General features: G+C 38.9%; 3 protein-coding genes across 3 annotated transcripts; 1 reads left to right on the top strand and 2 right to left on the bottom strand.

Annotated features, from left to right (window-relative positions):
• Nucleotides 1–543: 543 nt before the first annotated feature.
• Nucleotides 544–6,749, bottom strand: LOC120289717 (protein ACCELERATED CELL DEATH 6-like). Its single transcript, XM_039305042.1, has 3 exons — nucleotides 6,050–6,749; nucleotides 672–1,192; nucleotides 544–567 (listed from the first exon to the last, which is right to left on the bottom strand). Exons 1-3 carry the CDS (start codon nucleotides 6,747–6,749, stop codon nucleotides 544–546), a joined length of 1,245 nt encoding a protein of 414 aa, XP_039160976.1.
• A 5,251-nt stretch (nucleotides 6,750–12,000) lies between these two features.
• LOC120289716 lies at nucleotides 12,001–13,245 on the top strand. Its single transcript, XM_039305041.1, has 2 exons — nucleotides 12,001–12,181; nucleotides 12,416–13,245. The coding sequence occupies exons 1-2, from the start codon at nucleotides 12,001–12,003 to the stop codon at nucleotides 13,243–13,245; spliced, it is 1,011 nt and encodes a 336-aa protein (XP_039160975.1).
• A 6,264-nt stretch (nucleotides 13,246–19,509) lies between these two features.
• LOC120289715 (putative ankyrin repeat protein RBE_0317) lies at nucleotides 19,510–20,214 on the bottom strand. Its single transcript, XM_039305040.1, has one exon. It carries the CDS (start codon nucleotides 20,212–20,214, stop codon nucleotides 19,510–19,512), a length of 705 nt encoding a protein of 234 aa, XP_039160974.1.
• Between the last annotated feature and the right edge of the window lie 314 nt (nucleotides 20,215–20,528).

Genomic DNA, 20,528 nt, shown 5'->3' with positions numbered 1-20,528 from the left:
TGGACAATCCTCTTGAAGATATGTCCAACAGTTAGCTTGGATAGGGAGGAGTATAAAAGGAGATTTCGAAGTTGAAAGGAATAAGAGAGCACGAGAAACTCGAAGCTTATAATTCCAAAGTCTAAAGAGTATTTCCAATCAAATGCATTCTTCTTTGTAAGCAATACTGTGTAATCACTTAGAGATTGAAAGTGTGTGAGGTGTCGTTCACACGAGGTTGAGTAATCATTACTTAGATCTTGTAACTTCTAATTGATTTGTATAGTGAAATCTAACTAATAGGCTATCTAAATCAAATCACTATAATCTTGTGTGCAATCCTCTATCACTTACTCTCTTTATTTTACTTTTGATAGAATTAATCACACACTGTTATGATCTAACCAGTGCATGCTTTGTCACCAAGCGTTATACTTTGCAATGTTAGTTTTAAATTTTTCTAATTTTTGCAATATCACCTATTCACCCCCTCTGGGTGATAGATCTAGTCCTAAAATTTACAACATTAATTCTACAGAAGTCTTGATTATTGTAATAAATTGATCAGTGCTTCAACAATCCCATCGACTATGAGACATGATTTGAATACAAGATATGTGCTTAACTAATGTACTAGCATGTGAAATTCCTGTAAGTTGATAAATAAAATAATGACTATCCATTTGACCTACCTTTCGAAACACATACTTATCTTTGATGCCGTCTAGAGCAATGTCAAAAGCAGTCAAGCGTTTGTGGTTGAGAAGTAAGAGCTGAATTCTTTCATCCTGCACAAGAGAAACCAAGGCACCGGGTTGTGAATACATTGCGGCCATGTGCAATGGTGTATTTCCAGCATTATCTCTTTCATTTATCAGCATCCCCAATTCTGGATCGCTGAGTATATATCTCACTGCCGAAGTTCTCCCATATTTGGCTGCAATATGAAGAATTGCTTGTCCTTGCCCGTTTAGCAACTGTGATACCGGTTGCAGCTTCTTGATCAGTTCAACATTTCCCATCTTGCTCGCAATATGAATGGGAAGATCCCCATTCACATCCCGTTCTTGAACCAAATATTCTGTTTCTGGCTGTAAGTGTTCGAATACTCTAGCCTTGCTCAAGAGAGCTGCTATGTGGAATACATTACCGCCTCCGGAGTCGATCATTGCAAATAGCTTCATGTTCCTTTTGAATAGCTTGGCGACTAATTCTGAGATCAGGAACTCCAAATTAGGGATCAAATCAGCAAAACATTCTTTGGTGGATGGGGTTTGCTTGGTTTTGATATATTTCAATACATTTTCGGATATGGACATCTTCATAGTTGCCAATGTCGGATTCGATTGCAATGATGAAACTAGTTGTAGCAATTTTGATAGAATAAACCGCACGCTTTGAAAGTTTTCTTAACCCATTTCCACATTCCTTCTATAGCATGATGGAACATGATTTGTGAGACTTTAGATAAATTTTGAAATGGAATTGTCCAAAAACCCTAAAAATATTTTGTGGCTGCCAATTAATCCTAAAGTTTTGAGTTTGGCCAAATTTAACCTCAAACTTTTGATAATTTTTCAATGTAATCTATTTGACTACTTTGCCCAAAAATAGTAATGTGGCAGTTCAAGCAACGCTGGCTGTCCTACATGGTATATCTGGCCTTGATGTGGACGACTTTTACAACTTTTCTATAAACTTTTCTGAATTTCTTTCCTTTTCTCTTCTTTCTTTTCTTCTTCTCCTTCTTTTTTTTTTTCTCCATTTTATTGTTCATCTTTTTACTTTGTCGGCTGCTGGCATGGGCCATGCTTGCCTAGATCTAGGCAAGGGAGTAACGACCCTTGTTGGCCATCACCAAGGCTAGGTGACCTACTGAGGAAAAAGATTCACAATAGAACAAGGAAAAAAAAAAGAAGGTTGAAAGGAAAGGAAGGAAATGCAAGAAAGAAACATAGAAATTTAAAATTTGTAAAAATTGTCCATGTCAATGCTGACCTCACCACAATGGACAGTTCGCATTGATTGGGTTGCCATGCTATCGATTTCCTACCAAAATTGACTATATGGATTATATTGGAAAATCGTCAAAAGGTGAAGAACTGAATTGGTCAAATTGAAAAAATTTACAATTGAATTGACAACAGTATCATATGTTTAGGACTTTTTGGATAATTTTTCCTCTTTTGAAAGCATCCCATTTATGTATTATGGAGAGACTTTAGCTAAATTTCAGACCATTTCCTTACAAAGCAATGCGGCATGTACTAGGATTATACCATAAAAATCTTACTGAATGACATGGTGATTAATATGGCGTTTCCATGTCATGAAGTATCTAAAGAGTCGGCAAATATAATGTATTGGAAAAAAAAAGAGAGACAACATTTAAATTGCTAGGGCAAGATCAAGAAAACTGAAAATGATCTTTTACCATTACGTTCGTCGAGTTCTAGCAAATATCAAGCAAATATATTCATCTGTCAAGAACATTCAATGGCCTCCATGGCAACGTACCGAAATACCATTAAATTTCTTCCACCCTCTCTAGAATGAACTTCATCTTCTTCGTAAAGGTCGACACCTATTAAACTCAACTAAGAAATTACTTACTTACGAAATTTTTTTAGTAAAAACTAAGTAAACTATGTGACCAGAATCTCTTTCCGATATTGAATAATGTACAGTTTTTAAATCACAAATCACAGAAGGAAAAAACTCAATCAAAAGAAGAAGTTTTGGCCCCAAAATTTAGAAATTTAGACGTGCTATTAAAGAAGATAAACGCAATTATATATCCGACATAAATAATCTTAAAATTACTAAAATATATTTTTAGTTGGGACAATACGTATGATAATACTATAATATGAAAGTCGGAGACTACAATCACATGAAAATGAAAGTTTAAATACGTGAGTGAATTTTTTCTTGGACATCTGAGTTCTTTGGGTAGTTTACATAATTTAGTGGCATAAAAACTCAAAAAACACGGTGTCAACTATTACATCATTTCCGTTCAAAAAAAAAAAAAAAAACTATTACATCATTCAAAATATTTGTAAATATTAATAAAAGATTATTGTAGTTGAGTGGAACACGATTAGCCCAACTCAAAATACGCGGCACCGCCGTTACATATATAATCGCCACATATATAACATTAAATTGGAGACCCGTGCGTTTTAATGATTTAAAATTTTGCACATTCACATTTTAACGGGGTAATATAATAAGGTAAAAACTTTAAAATGGATAAAAGTGTTGTATGTCTAACGACTTCAGATTAATTAACCAGACAGCAAGTACGTATGAGTAGCATGGGCATCACTTTGCTATTTCTCTCAAATTATATCTCGCTTATTTGAATGTTCATATTATATAAATATTCAATATACAAACAATATTCCTACTATAAGATTTGAAGAGATGCTCTATTATTTTTAAGGGATCTCTTCCTTCTTTCTTCCCAAAATGCTATCATAAAAATTTATCTTTAAAGTCAATTGATGCGGACAAATGCGTAGATCAATAATTTTTTCTTGAACAAGAATAATTTATTGTTAAAGTTCAGCATCTACTTAATTCTTGAATCCTATACCTCATTTCCTTCGTACTTTCTCACTCTTGATCGTTTAAATTTTATATGATATGTGACAATTGCATTCTCAAAATTCAAATATACATATTCATGTCCTAATTTGCACAAGTATACCTGCTATACGCACAAATTCTGTGGAAATAATCTGCACCTAACCAGATTTTATGTGGGGATTTAGTATGTATGAGGACCTTCTATATTTTTGTTGAGATCTCTAAATGGCCAAATGAAAATGCGATTTGATGATGTAAACACATAATTACATGCGCAGAATAAAAGAGACTGTTAAGATTAGGTTCAACTTGAATTACTTGGTGAATTTTATCAACATAGCTAAAGGAATCGTATATAATATAACAATTCGAATAATCTAAAAACTGAATGATTATTTTTTGTGGTGAAATCATGTATGGGTGCATATGTTCCTTTATGGGCTGACTGTTAACCGGAAAATTTAATGAACCTACACAAGTTGTGTGACTCTTATACAATATTAAGAGCAATTGACATGAGTGGTCCCTTAATTTTTCTTCAACATTCGATGTGGTTCCCGAAGTTTTTTATTCAGTCTAAACTCTAACCTTAAAAAAATTTGCTAAATTTAATCCTTCCTTTAAGTGTATTACCGTGTCACGCACATTTTTTCATGTGAAATGCTTGAGCCAAAATGCTTATGTGGACTATCAAGTCGTTCTCCTAGCAAATCGTTTTTTTTTCCTTTCTTCATGGACTATATATATACATATATGTGTGTGTGATGTGGAAGGCATAGATAAACCACATGGAGCCAAAACGCCATATCTAATAGCGTCAAGTTAATAGAAATTATGGTCACCTCAGCTAATGGTGTTAGAAACTTTAACGGAAGGACTATATTAATGGACTTTAAAAGTTGGAGAACTAGATTGAATAAATTGAATTTAGGGACCACATTTAACATTGAAAAAAAAAGTTTAGCGACCATTCATTCGTTACAATAATAATTAATGGGTAGATTTTACAATTTTTGTCATTTAGATGAATGATTAATGAATCAATCAATCAACTAAAATTCTTTCAATAGGCAATTTAACTTGTTTAGTGTCTCTTATATCATGCTATACCTTAATTAACAAATTGCATAAATTAATGGAGGAAAATTCCTGAAGTACATTATTTATGGATTTAGTAGAAAAATTAAGTATTTATTTTAATGACTGTAAAAGGAGATGGGAAGAGAATGGAGCTTTCTGACATTGCCCCCATTAGGGCTTGAAATGGTTTTGAGATTAATCTGACGGGCAAATTTGAAACAAGAGTATGTTACATTATTTACCAAACTAACTTTACTTTGCTATTCAGAACCCCCCGCCCCCACCAAAAAAAAAAAAAAAACTTTACTTTGCTACAAAACTGAAGATATATTTATGTGAATCCTTCAACAAGATTAATTGTTAGATTCTAGATTTTTTTATTGTCGCTCTCAGTATCCAGCTACTCCAATAAGAGGTTTGGAATTTTATGATTCTCGGGAAAATTGACAAAAAATATTAAATCTATTGCAATTGTATCAATTTAGTCTTAAACTTATTTCTTTGGCCAATTGAATCTTAAATCTTTTTTGTAATTATGCAAATTTAGTCTATCCAGCCAAATTTGGTAGGCTCTGCAATTGCAATTATATATTTTTATTAATTCTCTCTCTCTCTCTCTCTCTCTCTCTCTCTCTCTCTCTCTCTCTCTCTCTCTCTCTCTCTCTCTCTCTCTCTCTCTCTCTCTCTCTCTCTCTCTCTCTCTCTCTCTCTCTCTCTCTCTCTCTCTCTCTCTCTCTCTCTCTCATCTTCATCTTCTAGCTCTAGCAACTAGCCAAAGACAAGGGCCGATTGTTGGACCGAGGCGATTGGCTAGTGTAAGCTAGGAAGGGTGAGCTCACCGAGCCACTAGCAAGGCAAGCCCTCCCCGAATATGGCAAAGGCAAGCCTCACCATTAAATTGGCGAGCTCACCCTTGCCCAACCATTGGCAAGGCGAGCCCTTGTTAGATCCAACAAGGCTTAGCCTCGCCTAGTGACGACAAGGTTGAGCTCGCCACTGGCTGGATGAGTTGGCCCTCGCTCAGTGATGGTGAGGCAAGCTCACCATTGGCCAGCTGCTATAATTTGACAATTGGCCCTCCCCTCTAGCCGTCATCGGAAGAAGGAGAAAGGAGGAAAAAAAAAGAGAAAGGAGAAAAAGAAAAAGGAAAAGATAAAAAAATTAATAAAAGAATTTAAAAAATAAAATATTAACAAATTATTGGCTTGCAAAAGGTTTGGCAAAAAAAAAAAAGTATAGGATTGAATCAGCACAATTGTGGAGTCGCCGTGTCAAAAGTTTAGGACTTTTTGATAATTTTCCCTATGATTCTCACAAAAGGTTGATGACCAGATTAGAGACAAGGTATGGTTTACAAATAGATAGATATTTGCCATAAATAGATTTAGGTGCGTACCATAGTCAGAACGCAGAACAGCACCATGAACAGGCGGCAAGCCTTGTATCCTTGATGTTTCAAGCGAGAGAGAAAGTAGAAACTCAAGTATTGTGGAGTCGCCGGTGTCAAGGGCCAGGTACAGTGGAGATTTTTTATCCAAGTTCTCCCAATACACGGGCTCCAAATCTTCTCTCACCAAAAGTTGCACCATGTTGACATGACGATTAAGCACGGCCTCATGCAAAGCGGTGTTTCCATGTTTGTTCTTCATCCTCAGGATTAGGTCAGGGAGGTCTCTTGCCCGGCGAATCAACATTGTGGCCGCTCTAGATTCCCCGGCCCTAGCAGAAATGTGCAGGGGGGTATTTCCCCAATCGTCTTGGCTGGCTATGAGGTGGTCAGGGACAAAATCAACTAGGAGCCTTAGGATGTCGACCTTGCCAACTCCTGCTGCAATGTGGAGCAATGAACCCCTCGATAGCCCCTGGAAATTGAGAATGACAGACGGATGGGCTTGATAGGCAAGCCTTTCGATCGTGGAAATGAACTCTTCAACGTCGGCGCCATTGATGACATCCCCCAGTTTGCGAGCAAGTGCGTACACTTTCGCTGGATATTGTTGCACCACGGTTTGCGTAGCCGCCAATGCATTATTTATTCTCTCCCGTCGACTCCTCCAACCAACATCCTCCTCTCCTATAGATAGCTCTATGTCCATCGAACCTAAGCTATGCAAGTAATGTAGTTATTGCAAGGGAACAAGATTTGTGTAAGCAGACGTGATATCATTTCATCTAATTATTTAACCTTTTATAATAGTTAATAGTGGTCCTACCGATTTTTATATGACATCTAACAAGAAAGTTTCGAGTAAAAAATTGTTGTGCAAGATCCGAAGCATGAATAAAAACAAATGGTTCATTGCGAGAATTTGAGCGCAGCAAATTAATAAGATGCTGCAAATTTGCCTGGTGGTTTGGCCAGGTGTACCTGCTTGACGAAGAGAGATCAATGAGATGTTTCATTTTAAACAAGCAAAAAGAGTAAGTGCTTGACGCGCTCAATCACTCAATTGAGTGGTTTCCTATTTTGAATAAATTGCCAATTATGGATATGAGTTTTTCTATATAAGAAGTGGGTCTTCTTAGTGAAATATATCCAAGAGGAGCTTTTGGTGTTTAAATCAATAAATTTTGTAGTAAGATCTATGAATTTCTTTGTGAAATTGATAGAATATCTTGTGAGAAATGGATAGCAATAAACATTGTGCAAAATTATTGGGTGTAGCTGGAGATTGAGAAAGACTAGAAGTATAGTGATCTGAGTGTAATTGTAATCTCCATTATATCATTTGATATGTAGTGGAGTTCCAGTGTTACTTTTTTCAATAAAAAAAGGTCATGCTGCCTAAATCATGTAAATTTGGTATTTGATTTATTTCCTTTTTCCGTTATCACAATAACTTGTATTAGAGCCAAGCTTGGTTGAGTTCAAGAGAATCAATAACGACAGAAGAAGGAAAAGTAAAATTTGAAAGATTTGATGGAAAGGATTTTGATTTCTAAAAGATACAAAATGGGGATTATATGTACCAATGGAATGTGCACTTACCCTTGTATGGGATGAAGCTAGATTCAGTTAAGCAAGCTGATTAATATTGGCTAGATATATAGATGTTTAGTGTTATTTGGTTGACATTAGGTCATAATGTTGCATTTAACACTGTGAAAGAGATTAAGATTGTGGGATTGATAAATGCCTTGTCAAGCATGTTCAAAAAGCCCTCTTGGTTGAGGTTGACTTTGATGAAAAAGTATGTGTTTTGATTCTATTATTCTCATTACATGATAATTAGAATACTACTATCAGTGATTCTTCTAGGTCAATGAGCTTAACGTTGGATAAGGTTTGCGGTTTGATTGAAGACATCCCTAGGAGGGAATTTAGTAAACCTGCATTTATTGCTCAAAAACCAGTTTGTTACTTATCGGTGCAAGGATAGTAGTAAGCTAGGGAATAACACCGAGTACCATGAGGATATGGAAGAAAGCTCTTTTCCTACTTTAGGATCGTACGGTAGAAAGCATTACTTCCGATTTGAATCATCTCGTGTAATCAAATGCAATTCTTTATCTTTGCATCTAGGAGTGGTTGGGATTAACAGCCTTCGTACATAAAATTGTGTTTTCAATTAAGATAGTGGATCAATAAAACTCCGTCCAAAGGTCCTCATAGAGGCGGTAATGATAATGACATTTCAACACCGAACCATTCATAATTACCAGATTTACATGACGGCCTTTAGGTTAGTATGGAAGTCATACAAACACAAATCCTTAAAAGACAATTGAGATCCTAGCGTACTTTGCAAGCCATCCACAAACGTTATCTTATAATCTCTCATAAAAAAACATTTATTCAAAAAACTCATAGAGAGAATATCTTAACACTTATTTTGTTTGGTTTAATATGCTAAAACCAAAAGCCACCCATTTATATATAATATATGCGTCCAAAATAAGAAATCCCATTTTAGTCTATTCAAACTAGAAATCCAACACCAACCATTGTTACTTCAACATGTTTGGTTAACAAAAGTCCAATGAAGACTTTCCTAATTCAAATCACACGGTAGTGCATTCATACTGGATTTTGGTTCGTGGGTTCAAGTTCGAGTTCAAAAATGACGAAACCGACAGACAAAGCTACCGTGGTCGCTAGAGTTACCACCACTAGGCGCATGTTTTGCAGAACCTTTACTTGCTCCTGTTTTGTTGGACCGGAGATTGATCGCTCTAGGCCTCGACATTTCGGCCGGAGGATGCAATATATCGCCGCTCATGGGCTATTTCGTGCAGAGTGCAAACTAAAATTACCACGGTCAGCCAGTGGGGTGTGGAAGCAAAAAGGAGTGAAAAGGAAGGACACTTCGAGCTAACTTGAGAAAGAATGGTAGTCCTAATGCAGTAGGAAGCAAGAATATTTTATTGATATACTAATAACATCATTGAATAGAGTAAACCAATCAAGAAATAATACATTAAAAAGTGTGTGATCGAGCTTCAAGATTGAAGACAATTAGAATTAACAAAGGAAGTTTTAGACAATTAGCAAAAGAAAAAAAAGGAAATATTAATCACTTTGAGAAAGAAATACCTTCCATTTCGCACAGGTCCCTCTCCAAAATTTCAAGATGATATCGAGAGCAGACAACTCGTTTATCCCACGAAAGATGAACCGAAGTGGCCATTTTATTTCACATTAAAGGGCTAAACTTCTTGTTCAATATATTCTCATACATTAGATCCTTTCTTGCTTTGAGTCCCTTTAACTGATCCTATTCTTTGCTTAACTTATCCCCAAAGGATCACAGTTGCCTATCGTACAAGCAAAGAGGCTTAGAGAATCAATTAGTACTTTGGGAGCTAGCTTTGTTAACTATGAAGCTGCGAATGAGGTAACTATTTGGTTGCTCCACCGCCATCATACCATTCAACTTTGATGGCTAGCAGTAAAATTTTACTTTGGTACAACTCGCGTGTAACTATAGAACCAGCTATTTACATATCCCATTGGCTTTTCAAGTGTTACTAGGATGATCCGTCGTACCTATTATTACCACATATCAAAGTTTAGTATTTATTGACAAATTGGTCTGTAATTTAATTTAAGTGTCGCTAGAACCCTACTTAGCAACCTTGAAAGCTTGATATTGTGTATCGAAACACCAGTTTTGGCGAGTCTTTGGGCCCCAATAATGAGAAAGTATGATATACGTCAACCACTCAACCGACGTGGCCAACCAATTAATCACATTGCTTGCATAATATGAATTTCATAGCTCATGACTCACATACACGAAGGCGAGAGGCACCTTCAGCGTAAGAACTTCAATTGGCTCGTGCTTTTTGGAACATTGAGAAGGAAATTTTCAATACTTTAAAAGTAGTAAGGATAATCCATTGTATAGATATCATCACTTCCATCTTGGAAAAACCTTATATTTCAAAAGAACCTTGTACCCATTTTGAAATGCGTAGAGTGGAATCAACATCAAGAAGTAATCGAAGCTTTTTTCTTGAAAAATTTGTTTGACTCGGAAAAATTTAGTTTCTTCATCATACGATTCGATAAGATATCTAAAATCTATGTTGAATTGATAGATAATATCATTTGACTGAATTTCATTAGAAGAGAGTAGAGTTTCTTCATATTCTCTTATATAATATCTCAATTGGTCATGTTAGAGACGAGGCAACGGGGTTTATTTTTCAGGACACTTAGGGTGCAAATAATAATTGTTCTGCTCAAAAATTGATTTTTGTTTCAAAAATAAAATATGGTATTAGCGAGCCGAGAGAGTTTGCCAACGGTTAAGGTGACGCCAGTTAAGAAAGCAACCGACATTGCCGGGAGTGCAATTATTAGTGGCACTATTGAGTTCCAGTATGCAGATATCAGAGCTCCGGCGTCATTTGGCCGCACCAAGATGAGGTTGACAACGGCGATCATTGAGCAGAACATTGCAATGGTGTTGCAAATCACGAAAGCCTGGAAAATTCTCTTGTCCAGCATCGTAGCCATGCCCTGATCACCTTTGGAGGCCATGTCCGAGCCGTTAAATCCTCCAGGAACTGCGAAACCAGCTGCAAAAGTCACAGTGGCCACAATTGCCACCACCATACGGGAATTGATGAAATCCCTGTTGGCATCCCTGTCTGGCTTCTTTTCGCGCGAGACAAGCTTTTGATCTCGAGCTTTCGGCCGAAGTATGAGTGTATCTCTGCCAGAAACTGAAGATTCCCAAAGGTACGAGCAAGCCAACACCACGAATGACAATTCCTAAGATGGGAAGCATATAAAATGGAAAAAGGAACAAACTTATACCATATTGAAAACGGGAATGGACTCTGGAAACTTTTACTAAAGATGAAGAGTCTGCTCTTCTAGAAGAATTGACAACAAAGCACCAAGTTCATTTTAGATGAGAAAAGAGGCATCAATGAAATGTTTGTGGTCAATCCTTTCATAGGTCGACATAATGATAACGTTATGAGATTGTGCAACATTTCGCCTATTTGACCCCTGGCTTTTTATGAAAAACGGAAAACAACCTTGACAACCCCTGCCTTTTGTACATGACCGTATTCATAGGCTCAATTAATCAGGATAAAGAAATTGTTATTTCCACATTATCCAAGATATGTAACTAAATTAGAGACTTGTAGAACATCAATTCGAGAGGAGTCTCGGCTATTCTAGAAAATTAATTAGTATACAAAATCTCTAATAAGTTGATGTTGAAAAAGCACCGCCTCTCTCTCTCCTAGAGTTCTCTAGATCTCTCTTTCTCTCGTTACTCCTCTAGATTTCTCTCCCTCTCTCTAGACAATTCCTCAGCCGCAATTGTTGACCCAAGTTGCAATAAAATAATAAGGAAGAAGAGTTATTTGGTGTGGGAAGTCGGTGGATGTGTGCCGACTTTACACCCTATAAATAGGGGCTCTTGCCCCTTGAGTGTGTGTGTGGAGCGTGTGAAAAGTGTGAGGAGTGTGTGATGTGAGTGGAGTACGTGAGTGTGTGAGTGGGTGGAGTAGGTGACGTGAGTGTAGAGTGAAGTAAGTGAGTGGGTGTGTGTGCAAGAATTGTGTTCGTGTGAGGTGTGTGAGGTGTGTGAGAGTGGTGTGTAAAAAGTTTGTAATATTGCTTATATAAAATCAAGTGATTATTTTACTTGCACATCCACTTAATTTCTCAACAAGTGGTATCAGAGCAGGTCGTCGGAGGTCGTGCGAAGACAGTGGTCGGGGACCATTGTAAGTGAGCAAGGCGGTCAGGGATCGTCGAGCCAAGAAGCGAAGAAGCGAAGGACGTCGGAGTTCTACCAGTGCACAATCTGGGATTGTGAAGTCGGTTGGTCTGGGACCAGGCTTACTTGGTATAGTGCGGGGCATTGTACTCAAGTCACCATGGTGGATTTCTCGAGTCCGGTGAATGGGATGGAGAAGCTTAATGATTTTAATTATAATAATTGGAGTACCTGCATGCGGTATTATTTGCTTGGACAAGATTTATGGGATATTGTTGGCGGCAACAACACCACACCACCCACAAATGATAGTGATTTAAGAAAGTGGAACGTCAAGTCAGGTAAGGCTCTTTACGTTCTTGCCGTGACTGTTGATGATGAATTATTACCACACATAAAGAGTGCGAAGACCCCGAAGGAGGCCTGGGATAACTTGGCGACGCCGTTTGCAAGGACAAACGATGCCAAGTTACAATGCCTGGAGAACGAGCTCCTCTCAATCTCGCAAGAAAATATGACGGTGAGTCAATATTTTTCTAAAGTTAAATCTATTTGCGAAGAAATTTCAAAATTAGATCCTGAGAATGCCATCTCCGAGACAAGAATGAGAAGAATCATACTTCACGGGTTAAGGCCGGAATATAATGGTATTGTTACGGCCACTCGTGGATGGGCAAATGAGCCAACTCTAACAGAGTTGGAAAATATATTGGCCAATCAAGAGGCCTTAGATAAACAAATCCCTAAGGTCTCAATTAAAGAGGATGAAAGTGCCCTCTTCAGTAATAAAAGAAGGTTCAAGGGCCAGAATAGAAATAGAGCAGGTGCAAGAGATGGCAAACCATGGAAAAATCATGGAGATTGGTGGAGGCAACCCGAAAAGAAGGGTTATCAGCCAGGGGGAGCTCGTCAAGATCGTGACGACAATGACGATGAAGACAAGACCAACAAAAGGCGTAGCAAACGGTGCTACATTTGTGGCAAGGTAGGACATATTGCCAGATTCTGTTGGTACAGGCGAGAAGAAGGAAATGTCGTCACTTCTTGCAAGAAGGAGATTGAAAGCGAAGAAGAATGGGACTTTCAAGTGCCTGTTGCAATGAAGGAACAAGAAGAGCTTGCAACAGCTTGTATAGTTGAGTTGGATAATTCGACAAGTTCCATCACGACCCCGAATAAGAGCAAGCCAAGGGAGAACTCGAAGAAGCAACTAACAATGCCAACAAGTAGTCATGAAAATAAATTGCATGAGATGCAAGATATGATAAAGAAGCTAAAAGTTGAGAAGGCAAAGGTGGAGAATATGTTGAAGAAAAGGGATGAGATGATAAGGCAGAAGGATCGAGAGCTCAAGGCAAAAGAAAGAGAGCTAGAGAAGTTCCGATGTGAGTTCAAGAAGCCGTAGAAGCTTCAGGACCTCAAGCCCGCTATGATGTTCCCAATTGGTCATACTAAGAGAGATGACGAACAAATGAAGGAGAAAAAGAAAGTTTTCTTTGAGAAAAGGAGGCCATCTACATCCTACATCCCGTGGTGTAAGGATCAGTGGAATAAGATCAAGGGGAAGAAATTTTATGAGAAAAAGGATCAAGATATCTCCACTAAAGTGCTTCGGATGGGACTGAATCGGTTGAAGCATGAAATGAAAGTCACAAATGAGAGGCTTGATCGAATGAGTTCCAATCTCAAAATTCTTATAGAAGATATGTCGAATACGAAGATTGAGTTGAGTGAGAAGAAGGAAAATGAGACTAAAGGGCAAAATGAATTGGCATTGCAAAAATTTAAGGATCACAAAACTCAATGGAAAGTCGCCTCAAGAGAAGCAACTGAAGATGGAGCCATAAAGCCATCCACGTACGAGGAAGCTTCGCAATATGCTGAATGGAGGAAGATAGTTGAAGAGTCCAAAAGCAATATCAGCATGACTACTATATCTAAATTAAGAGAGAGTAGTCGGTGAGGGGGAGTGTTGAAAAAGCACCGCCTCTCTCTCTCCTAGAGTTCTCTAGATCTCTCTTTCTCTCGTTACTCCTCTAGATTTCTCTCCCTCTCTCTAGACAATTCCTCAGCCGCAATTGTTGACCCAAGTTGCAATAAAATAATAAGGAAGAAGAGTTATTTGGTGTGGGAAGTCGGTGGATGTGTGCCGACTTTACACCCTATAAATAGGGGCTCTTGCCCCTTGAGTGTGTGTGTGGAACGTGTGAAAAGTGTGAGGAGTGTGTGATGTGAGTGGAGTACGTGAGTGTGTGAGTGGGTGGAGTAGGTGACGTGAGTGTAGAGTGAAGTAAGTGAGTGGGTGTGTGTGCAAGAATTGTGTTCGTGTGAGGTGTGTGAGGTGTATGAGAGTGGTGTGTAAAAAGTTTGTAATATTGCTTATATAAAATCAAGTGATTATTTTACTTGCACATCCACTTAATTTCTCAACAGTTGATAGATAAAATAGTAACCGTTCATGTTACCTACATTCTGAATTGTATGCTCCCTTGCGATGCATTCTTGAACAACGTTGTAAGCGGTCAAGCATTTGTTGTTGGAAATGGTGAGTCGAATTCTTTTATCCTGCAAAAGATGAATCAAAGCAGCGGGTTGTGCATGCATCGCAGCCAAGTGCAAAGGTGTATTTCCAACATGATCCATTGCATTTATGTGCTCTCCCAGTTCTGGATGTCTGAGTATTTGTCTCACCGCTGAAGCTCTCCCATATTTTGCTGCGACATGAAGAACGGTTTGTCCTTGTCCATTTGGCAATTGTGATACCGGATATAGCTTTTTGATTAGGTTAACTTGGCCCCTCTTGGCCGCTATATGAATGGGAAGATCTCCATTCATGTTCCGTTCTCACGCCAAATATTCAATTTTTGGTAGTAAGATATCGAAGACTGGGGACCACCTGATGTAAGCACCTAAATGGAATACATTGCTCCCTTCAGAGTCAGTCATTGCAAACAGCTTCTTGTTCCATCGGAGTATCTTGGTGACTAATCCTGGGATCAGGAGCACCAAATTAGGGCCACATCCACATAAACACGAGATGGATTGACAGTCGCCCATGTTAGAATAGATTGCAATGCTAAAACTAGTTGTTATAATTTTGACTAAATAGGGAAGCCTTGATCTTGCTCAATTCATGACTTTTTCTCCGTTTAAATTTTCATTGCGCCATTCTGACTTAATCCACATATAATTAATGACATGACATATGCCATATTATTTAGTAAGGCTTTCTGATGGAAACCTTAATACATGTAGCATTACTCATTCATTTATACACACAATATACATGACCGGGTGAGACTATTTTGTATTATGAGAAAGCGGCATTTCTCTCACTTCTGTATTTCTTAAATTGTCCTTGCGTTACGCACATAACAACCCACTTAAAACTATTTTTTTACACAGCCATGTTACCACACGCATGGGCGTGTGCCAGTACATGATTTGTTCCATCGTGAATGTGCTGTGCGCGTAATCATATAAATCCAAGTTATGACAGCCACAGTGTTGATCTGTGATGACATAAACACAGTGGCGGACAACAAAACAAGTCCACTTTCTCTGCCAGTAAAATCTACATCCATAATAATAAAAGCTCGGTGACTTTTGCAAATTAATTATAAGAGGTCCTTCCTAATGGATTTGCCTCTAAAGTGACACGTGACACGTAGAACTCTAATTTGCAAGAAATTAATTATTTTTCTTGCACCATCCACTTATTTTGCTTCGAATTAGGGTTTATGTTTGACTCATTCAATACCTAAATGTTGTGACCTACCCTTTCCTTCCAAGAGTGGAAAAGGCATACATTTAGGGATATTGCCTAAATGATGGGTCTGTAGCTCTCGATTAAGCACGGGCTCTCCTAAGCTCTTATCTCATGTGACATTAGTATATTCAATCTTCGTCTAAATTGGCCTATGAAAATTTTAAATGAGTCACTACTAGTCTATTAAGGATACCTCACTTCTTATATAACTAGAGAATTTAGGATTATAGACTTGGCTACATTAATTATCCAACTAATGTCATTTCGATACCTAGCCTTGTTCAATCATCAATTAACATGTTCAAGCAGCCTTGATTTTCAATCATGATCCTAAAGGCAAGTGTCCATTTGAGCATGCATATGTTTTTTGTAGGTCTCATGTTCATTAAGGTCTAAACTAACCCCAACCTATTCTAGGAAAGGGAAATTAACAAACAATTTTTTGAAAAGCGGCGTGGTAGTAAGACAACCAAAGTCCAAATTGCACTAAAATTTAACACGAGCTACTAAATATTCACATACGTAATTAAATATACAAATCAAACATGCAACATAACCATCATGCGAACAAACAAAGGCCTAATTATATTGAGAATGCATGACATGGCAATTCCTAACCAAATTCTTGCATACATTAATCTTCAAATTTTTTTAAATTTTTTTATAAAAAATAATTTCTTTAATATAAAAAATAATATAATGCAATAAACTACCTAGGTTGGATCTCCCCCATCTGACCCGGTGGGGACCGACCGGGTCCACCAATGGACTGGGCTCATCAAGCCTAGACAGGCCGGCCTAGAACATCTAACCCAACCCGCCAAGCCTAGACCCAAATTTGGGCCAGCCCAGCCCAGCCCGGAGAAGCAAATGGAACCAGACCAGCTCTCTTCCCCCTACCCAGCTCCGACCACACAGCCGACCTGCTCGCGCCCTCGCCTCTCGCAGCCCCCCAACAGAGATGGCCCAAACGAGCGGCACCACTAGTCTCGGCCTGGCCGTAAGCGCACCCGGCACTGCCTCAGCCTCCGCCTGGCCAACCATCTCCGCCGGCTGAGACTCGGCTCTTCACGCCCAAAGCTCGGCCAAGACTCGACTCTACCATAATCGGCCAAACTCGACCCCACGCCCTGCCTCGACACCTCTCGACACCCATCTAGGCCGCCACTCGCCGGCCGATCTCTACACCGCCAACCAGGCACCAAACAAAGGAGAAGAGGGGGAAGGCCGAGGCGAAACAAAATCGCAGGCGGCCCCGAACAAACGGTAAACACAGAAATCACAACAAAGTGGGGAAGACGAGCGTTACGCGGGAACATCCATTTGGCGAAGAACAAGGAACACACAAAACGAATCTAACTTAGGCATTTCATCGAGCATTTGGAGTACATTTTGGCTAAAAAGGAAAAGAAACGAACTGACCCAGACTCAGATTCACGCCGGGACTCACGGCAATCAACAAGCAACAACCCAAAAACCGTAGCACACATACGGACGGGACCGGAATTTGTGTGAACCGGACGACGGCAAGCCCCTCTCCGGCGAGCGCGAAACAGGGCAAAACAAGGCACAAGAAAGGACAAAACAGGGGGCTGTCGGCGGTTCTCCCTACCCGTTTCGGTGGCGACGAGTGGGGTGAGCTCGATAGATCAGACTGCGCCAGGTCGCCTCGCGCGCCTCCGAGTCGGGATCCCCGGGAAATCCACACCACCCTATATATATATATATCGCACCGAGACCTGCCGTGGGGAAAAGGACCCGTCGGCGAGGGCCGTCGGCCAAGGTCCAAGCGCGGTGGCTACTGGAGGTGGAGGAAGCCTCTCACTATCGGCCTCGCTCTCTCCCTCTCCCGATCACACTCTCTCTCTCTCGGTTTCTCCCTTGGCCCCCTCAACTCTCTCTCCCTCTGTCTTTTTCTCCTTCTCCGATCCCTCTCTCCATCTCTCTCACTTTTAGTCCCTTTTTTTAAGACTCCCGCCGGTCCTCCCTCTTTGGCATCCCTCCAAAATGGCCCCGGATCAGTCAGCAACGCCAGCTCCTTTTCTTTCTATTTCCAGCTCGAAGTTGCCACTAATCAGTCTGCCCTTCCTGCCCTGCTCTGCTTCTGTCCTTCGCTGCTGCGCTGCTAGGTGCGTGGAGGAAGACGAGAGCACGGGCCGGGCCAGAGGGGACGGGAAAAGGGAGAGGCTGGGCCAGGTTCAGTCAGTAAAGAAATATGGGGCCGGGTCGACCCTGCCCGCTTCCGCTTTTTTCCCTTCTTTCTTATTTTTTAAAAGAATTTTTAATAATAATAATAATAATAATAATAATAATAATAATAATAATAACGATAACGATAACGATAATAATAATATTGATAAATGTTGTTACTATTAATGCAAATCTTCTTAATGTCTATTATTGCGCAATTTAATTATACCATTTTTGTTTAGGGGTTAAAGCTTAATCCCTAATTTTCTATGTAATTTATCATTAAATTTTTAGCAAAAACTTAGGTGTCAACACATGAATTTTTGTTGAAAAAGAAAATCATTACTCATAATTAGATTAGTTCTAATGAGTTGAATGAGCAATCATTAAAATTCTAATGTTTTCTTTAATGCTTCCCATAAAGTATACTCTAATATTTGTTAAGTACACATATATTTCCCGCTGTCATATAATAATGATAATTAAAATTTTCTAATTGTTATCGAGTCCCCTGCATTTTACATCAATAGGTAACATTCACATTTATTATATTCAAAATAAATGCAAATATAAAAACAGTTAATAGTACCAAAAAAAGAAAAATCTGATAACACGTACCCACATGGACAACAACATACACACCACATGGATGCCAACATAGCACATGAACGTCACATGCACACCACATGGACGCCAACATACACACCATAACAAGAAGTTAATAGAACTTACTGTCACGCTAGCTAATGATATTAGAATTTTTAACGGGAGGATTACATTAAATGAATTTTTAAAAGTTCAATGGCTAAATTGAATTAAAAAAATATTTAGCCATCATATTCAATATTGAAGAAAAGTTCGGGGATCATCCATATCATTATCCCAATAACTAATAGAAATTATTTTATTTATTTTGTCATTTAGATGACTATAAATGAATAAAGAATCAACTAACGTTCTTTCAATAGCCAATTTAACTTGTTTAGTCTCTTTTATATTGTGCTATATCCAAATTGACAAATTACATCAATTGATGTTGGAAAATTCCTAAATTACATTTTTTATAGACTGAGTGGCAAAATTATGTATATTATGATTATACTTAATACAACGTATCATGATTTATTTAAAGATAAAGAAGTCGGGGTGCAATGGACGATCGGCACAAACCCCCCTCCCATGCCCAATTCCATTGGGGAAATGGGACAGATTTAGGGTCAAATGCTTAAAATACTATAAAGAAATCCGACATCCAAAACTCTACTAGGATTTGAGATGGTTTTGAGATTAATCCAACTAGTAAATATGAAACCAGAATGTGCTAAATCAAACTAAATTTACTTAGTTACAAAACTAGAAGTTTAATTTAGTGAACCCTCAAACAAGACCAATTGCAATCTAATCTTCAACAATAATGTTGCAAGTGTATCTTTTTCAATCTGTCGTTGTTAGTTGCTAGATTTTTATGATTGCTGATCTTAAATATTTGTACTTTGTATTTTTTTCTAATCAAAGATCGACAACAAATGAGTTTTAGCCAATTGGTTCGAATTGTCAATTTAAGTATGTTCAAATGTGAGATAGTTTACTAATTAAATGAATCATATGGCTGGTTGGATATATCCAACTAAACGGGGTTTGGAATTTTATATAAAAACGCATAACGGGTTTGGTATGTGGAGAAAGTCGCTGCACAGATTTGAGACAATATCATTTTTCACATACATAGATAGTTCTTACAAGCAGATTTAGGTATGTACCATAGTTGTCACGTACAACAGCACCATGAACGGGCGGCATGCCTTCTATCCTCCATGGTTCGAGCGAGCGTGAAAATAAAACCTCATGTATAGCGGAGTTGTCGGTGTCGAGGGCCAGGTGAAGGGGAGATTTCCCAGCCAGGTTCTTCCAGTACACAGGCTCCAAATCTTTTCTTAACAAAAGGCGCACCATGTCGAAGTGACCATTGAGCACGGCCTCGTGCAAGGCAGTGTTTCCATGTTTGTTCTTCATCCTCAGGAACCGAATATTACCAGCAACATTGGCCAAGTCTCTGGCCTGGCGAATCAATATCGTGGCAGCTCTAGATCCCCCGGCCTTAGCGGCCATGTGGAGTGGGGTATCTCCCCATTCATTTTGGGCTGCTATGAGGTCGTCACTGACATGATCAAGCAGAAGCCTTAGGATGTCATCCTTGTTGGCGGCTGCTGCAATGTGGAGCAGTGAACCTCTCCATAGCCCCAAGAAATTGAAAATGGCAGACAGATCGGTCTGATTGGGAAGCCCTTTGATCGCGGAAATGAACTCTTCGACGTTGGCGCGTTCGATGACATCAGCCAGTTTTCGAGCAGCTGCATACTTTTCTGCTGGATCTTGTCCCCCTGTGGCTTGCGCAGCTGCCAATGCATTATTCATTCTCTCACGTCTACTCTTCCAAATTTCTTCTTCTTCCAAAGAATCCATTTCGTCCTCCAACAATTCCATGGAAGCTCCTCCTTCATCCTTCTGGACCTCCTCCTTGATCGACTTGTTCCTGCCGACGTCCTCCCCCACTATAGATAGCTTTACGTCCATCGAGCCTAAGACATTCAAGTGATGTGGTTATTGCAACTATAGTTTATTTTATATATACTCCTACCAAAAGTCCCTCACATTATCTTGGAATGATCCAACTAATTTTACATCTTCAAGATAAACATACTGAAAAAGTATATATAATGCATGAATTT

This window comes from Eucalyptus grandis, chromosome 11 (assembly GCF_016545825.1).
Source record: "Eucalyptus grandis isolate ANBG69807.140 chromosome 11, ASM1654582v1, whole genome shotgun sequence".
NCBI classification, from domain to species: Eukaryota; Viridiplantae; Streptophyta; class Magnoliopsida; order Myrtales; family Myrtaceae; genus Eucalyptus; species Eucalyptus grandis.
Note: the sequence above shows the minus strand (reverse complement) of the source record. Positions and strands in the feature narration are given on the sequence as shown.

Coding starts and splice junctions, on each gene's coding strand:
- LOC120289717 (XM_039305042.1), bottom strand. CDS start 6,749: ATGGACATAGAGCTATCTATAGGAGAGGAGGATGTTGGTTGGAGGAGT. Junction 1,193..6,049: donor TGTTCTGCGTTCTGACTATG/GTACGCACCTAA, acceptor TCCTGATCTCAG/AATTAGTCGCCAAGCTATTC. Junction 568..671: donor ATAAGTATGTGTTTCGAAAG/GTAGGTCAAATG, acceptor CATGTCTCATAG/TCGATGGGATTGTTGAAGCA.
- LOC120289716 (XM_039305041.1), top strand. CDS start 12,001: ATGGTGGATTTCTCGAGTCCGGTGAATGGGATGGAGAAGCTTAATGAT. Junction 12,182..12,415: donor AAAGTGGAACGTCAAGTCAG/GTAAGGCTCTTT, acceptor TTTCAAAATTAG/ATCCTGAGAATGCCATCTCC.
- LOC120289715 (XM_039305040.1), bottom strand. CDS start 20,214: ATGAATAATGCATTGGCAGCTGCGCAAGCCACAGGGGGACAAGATCCA.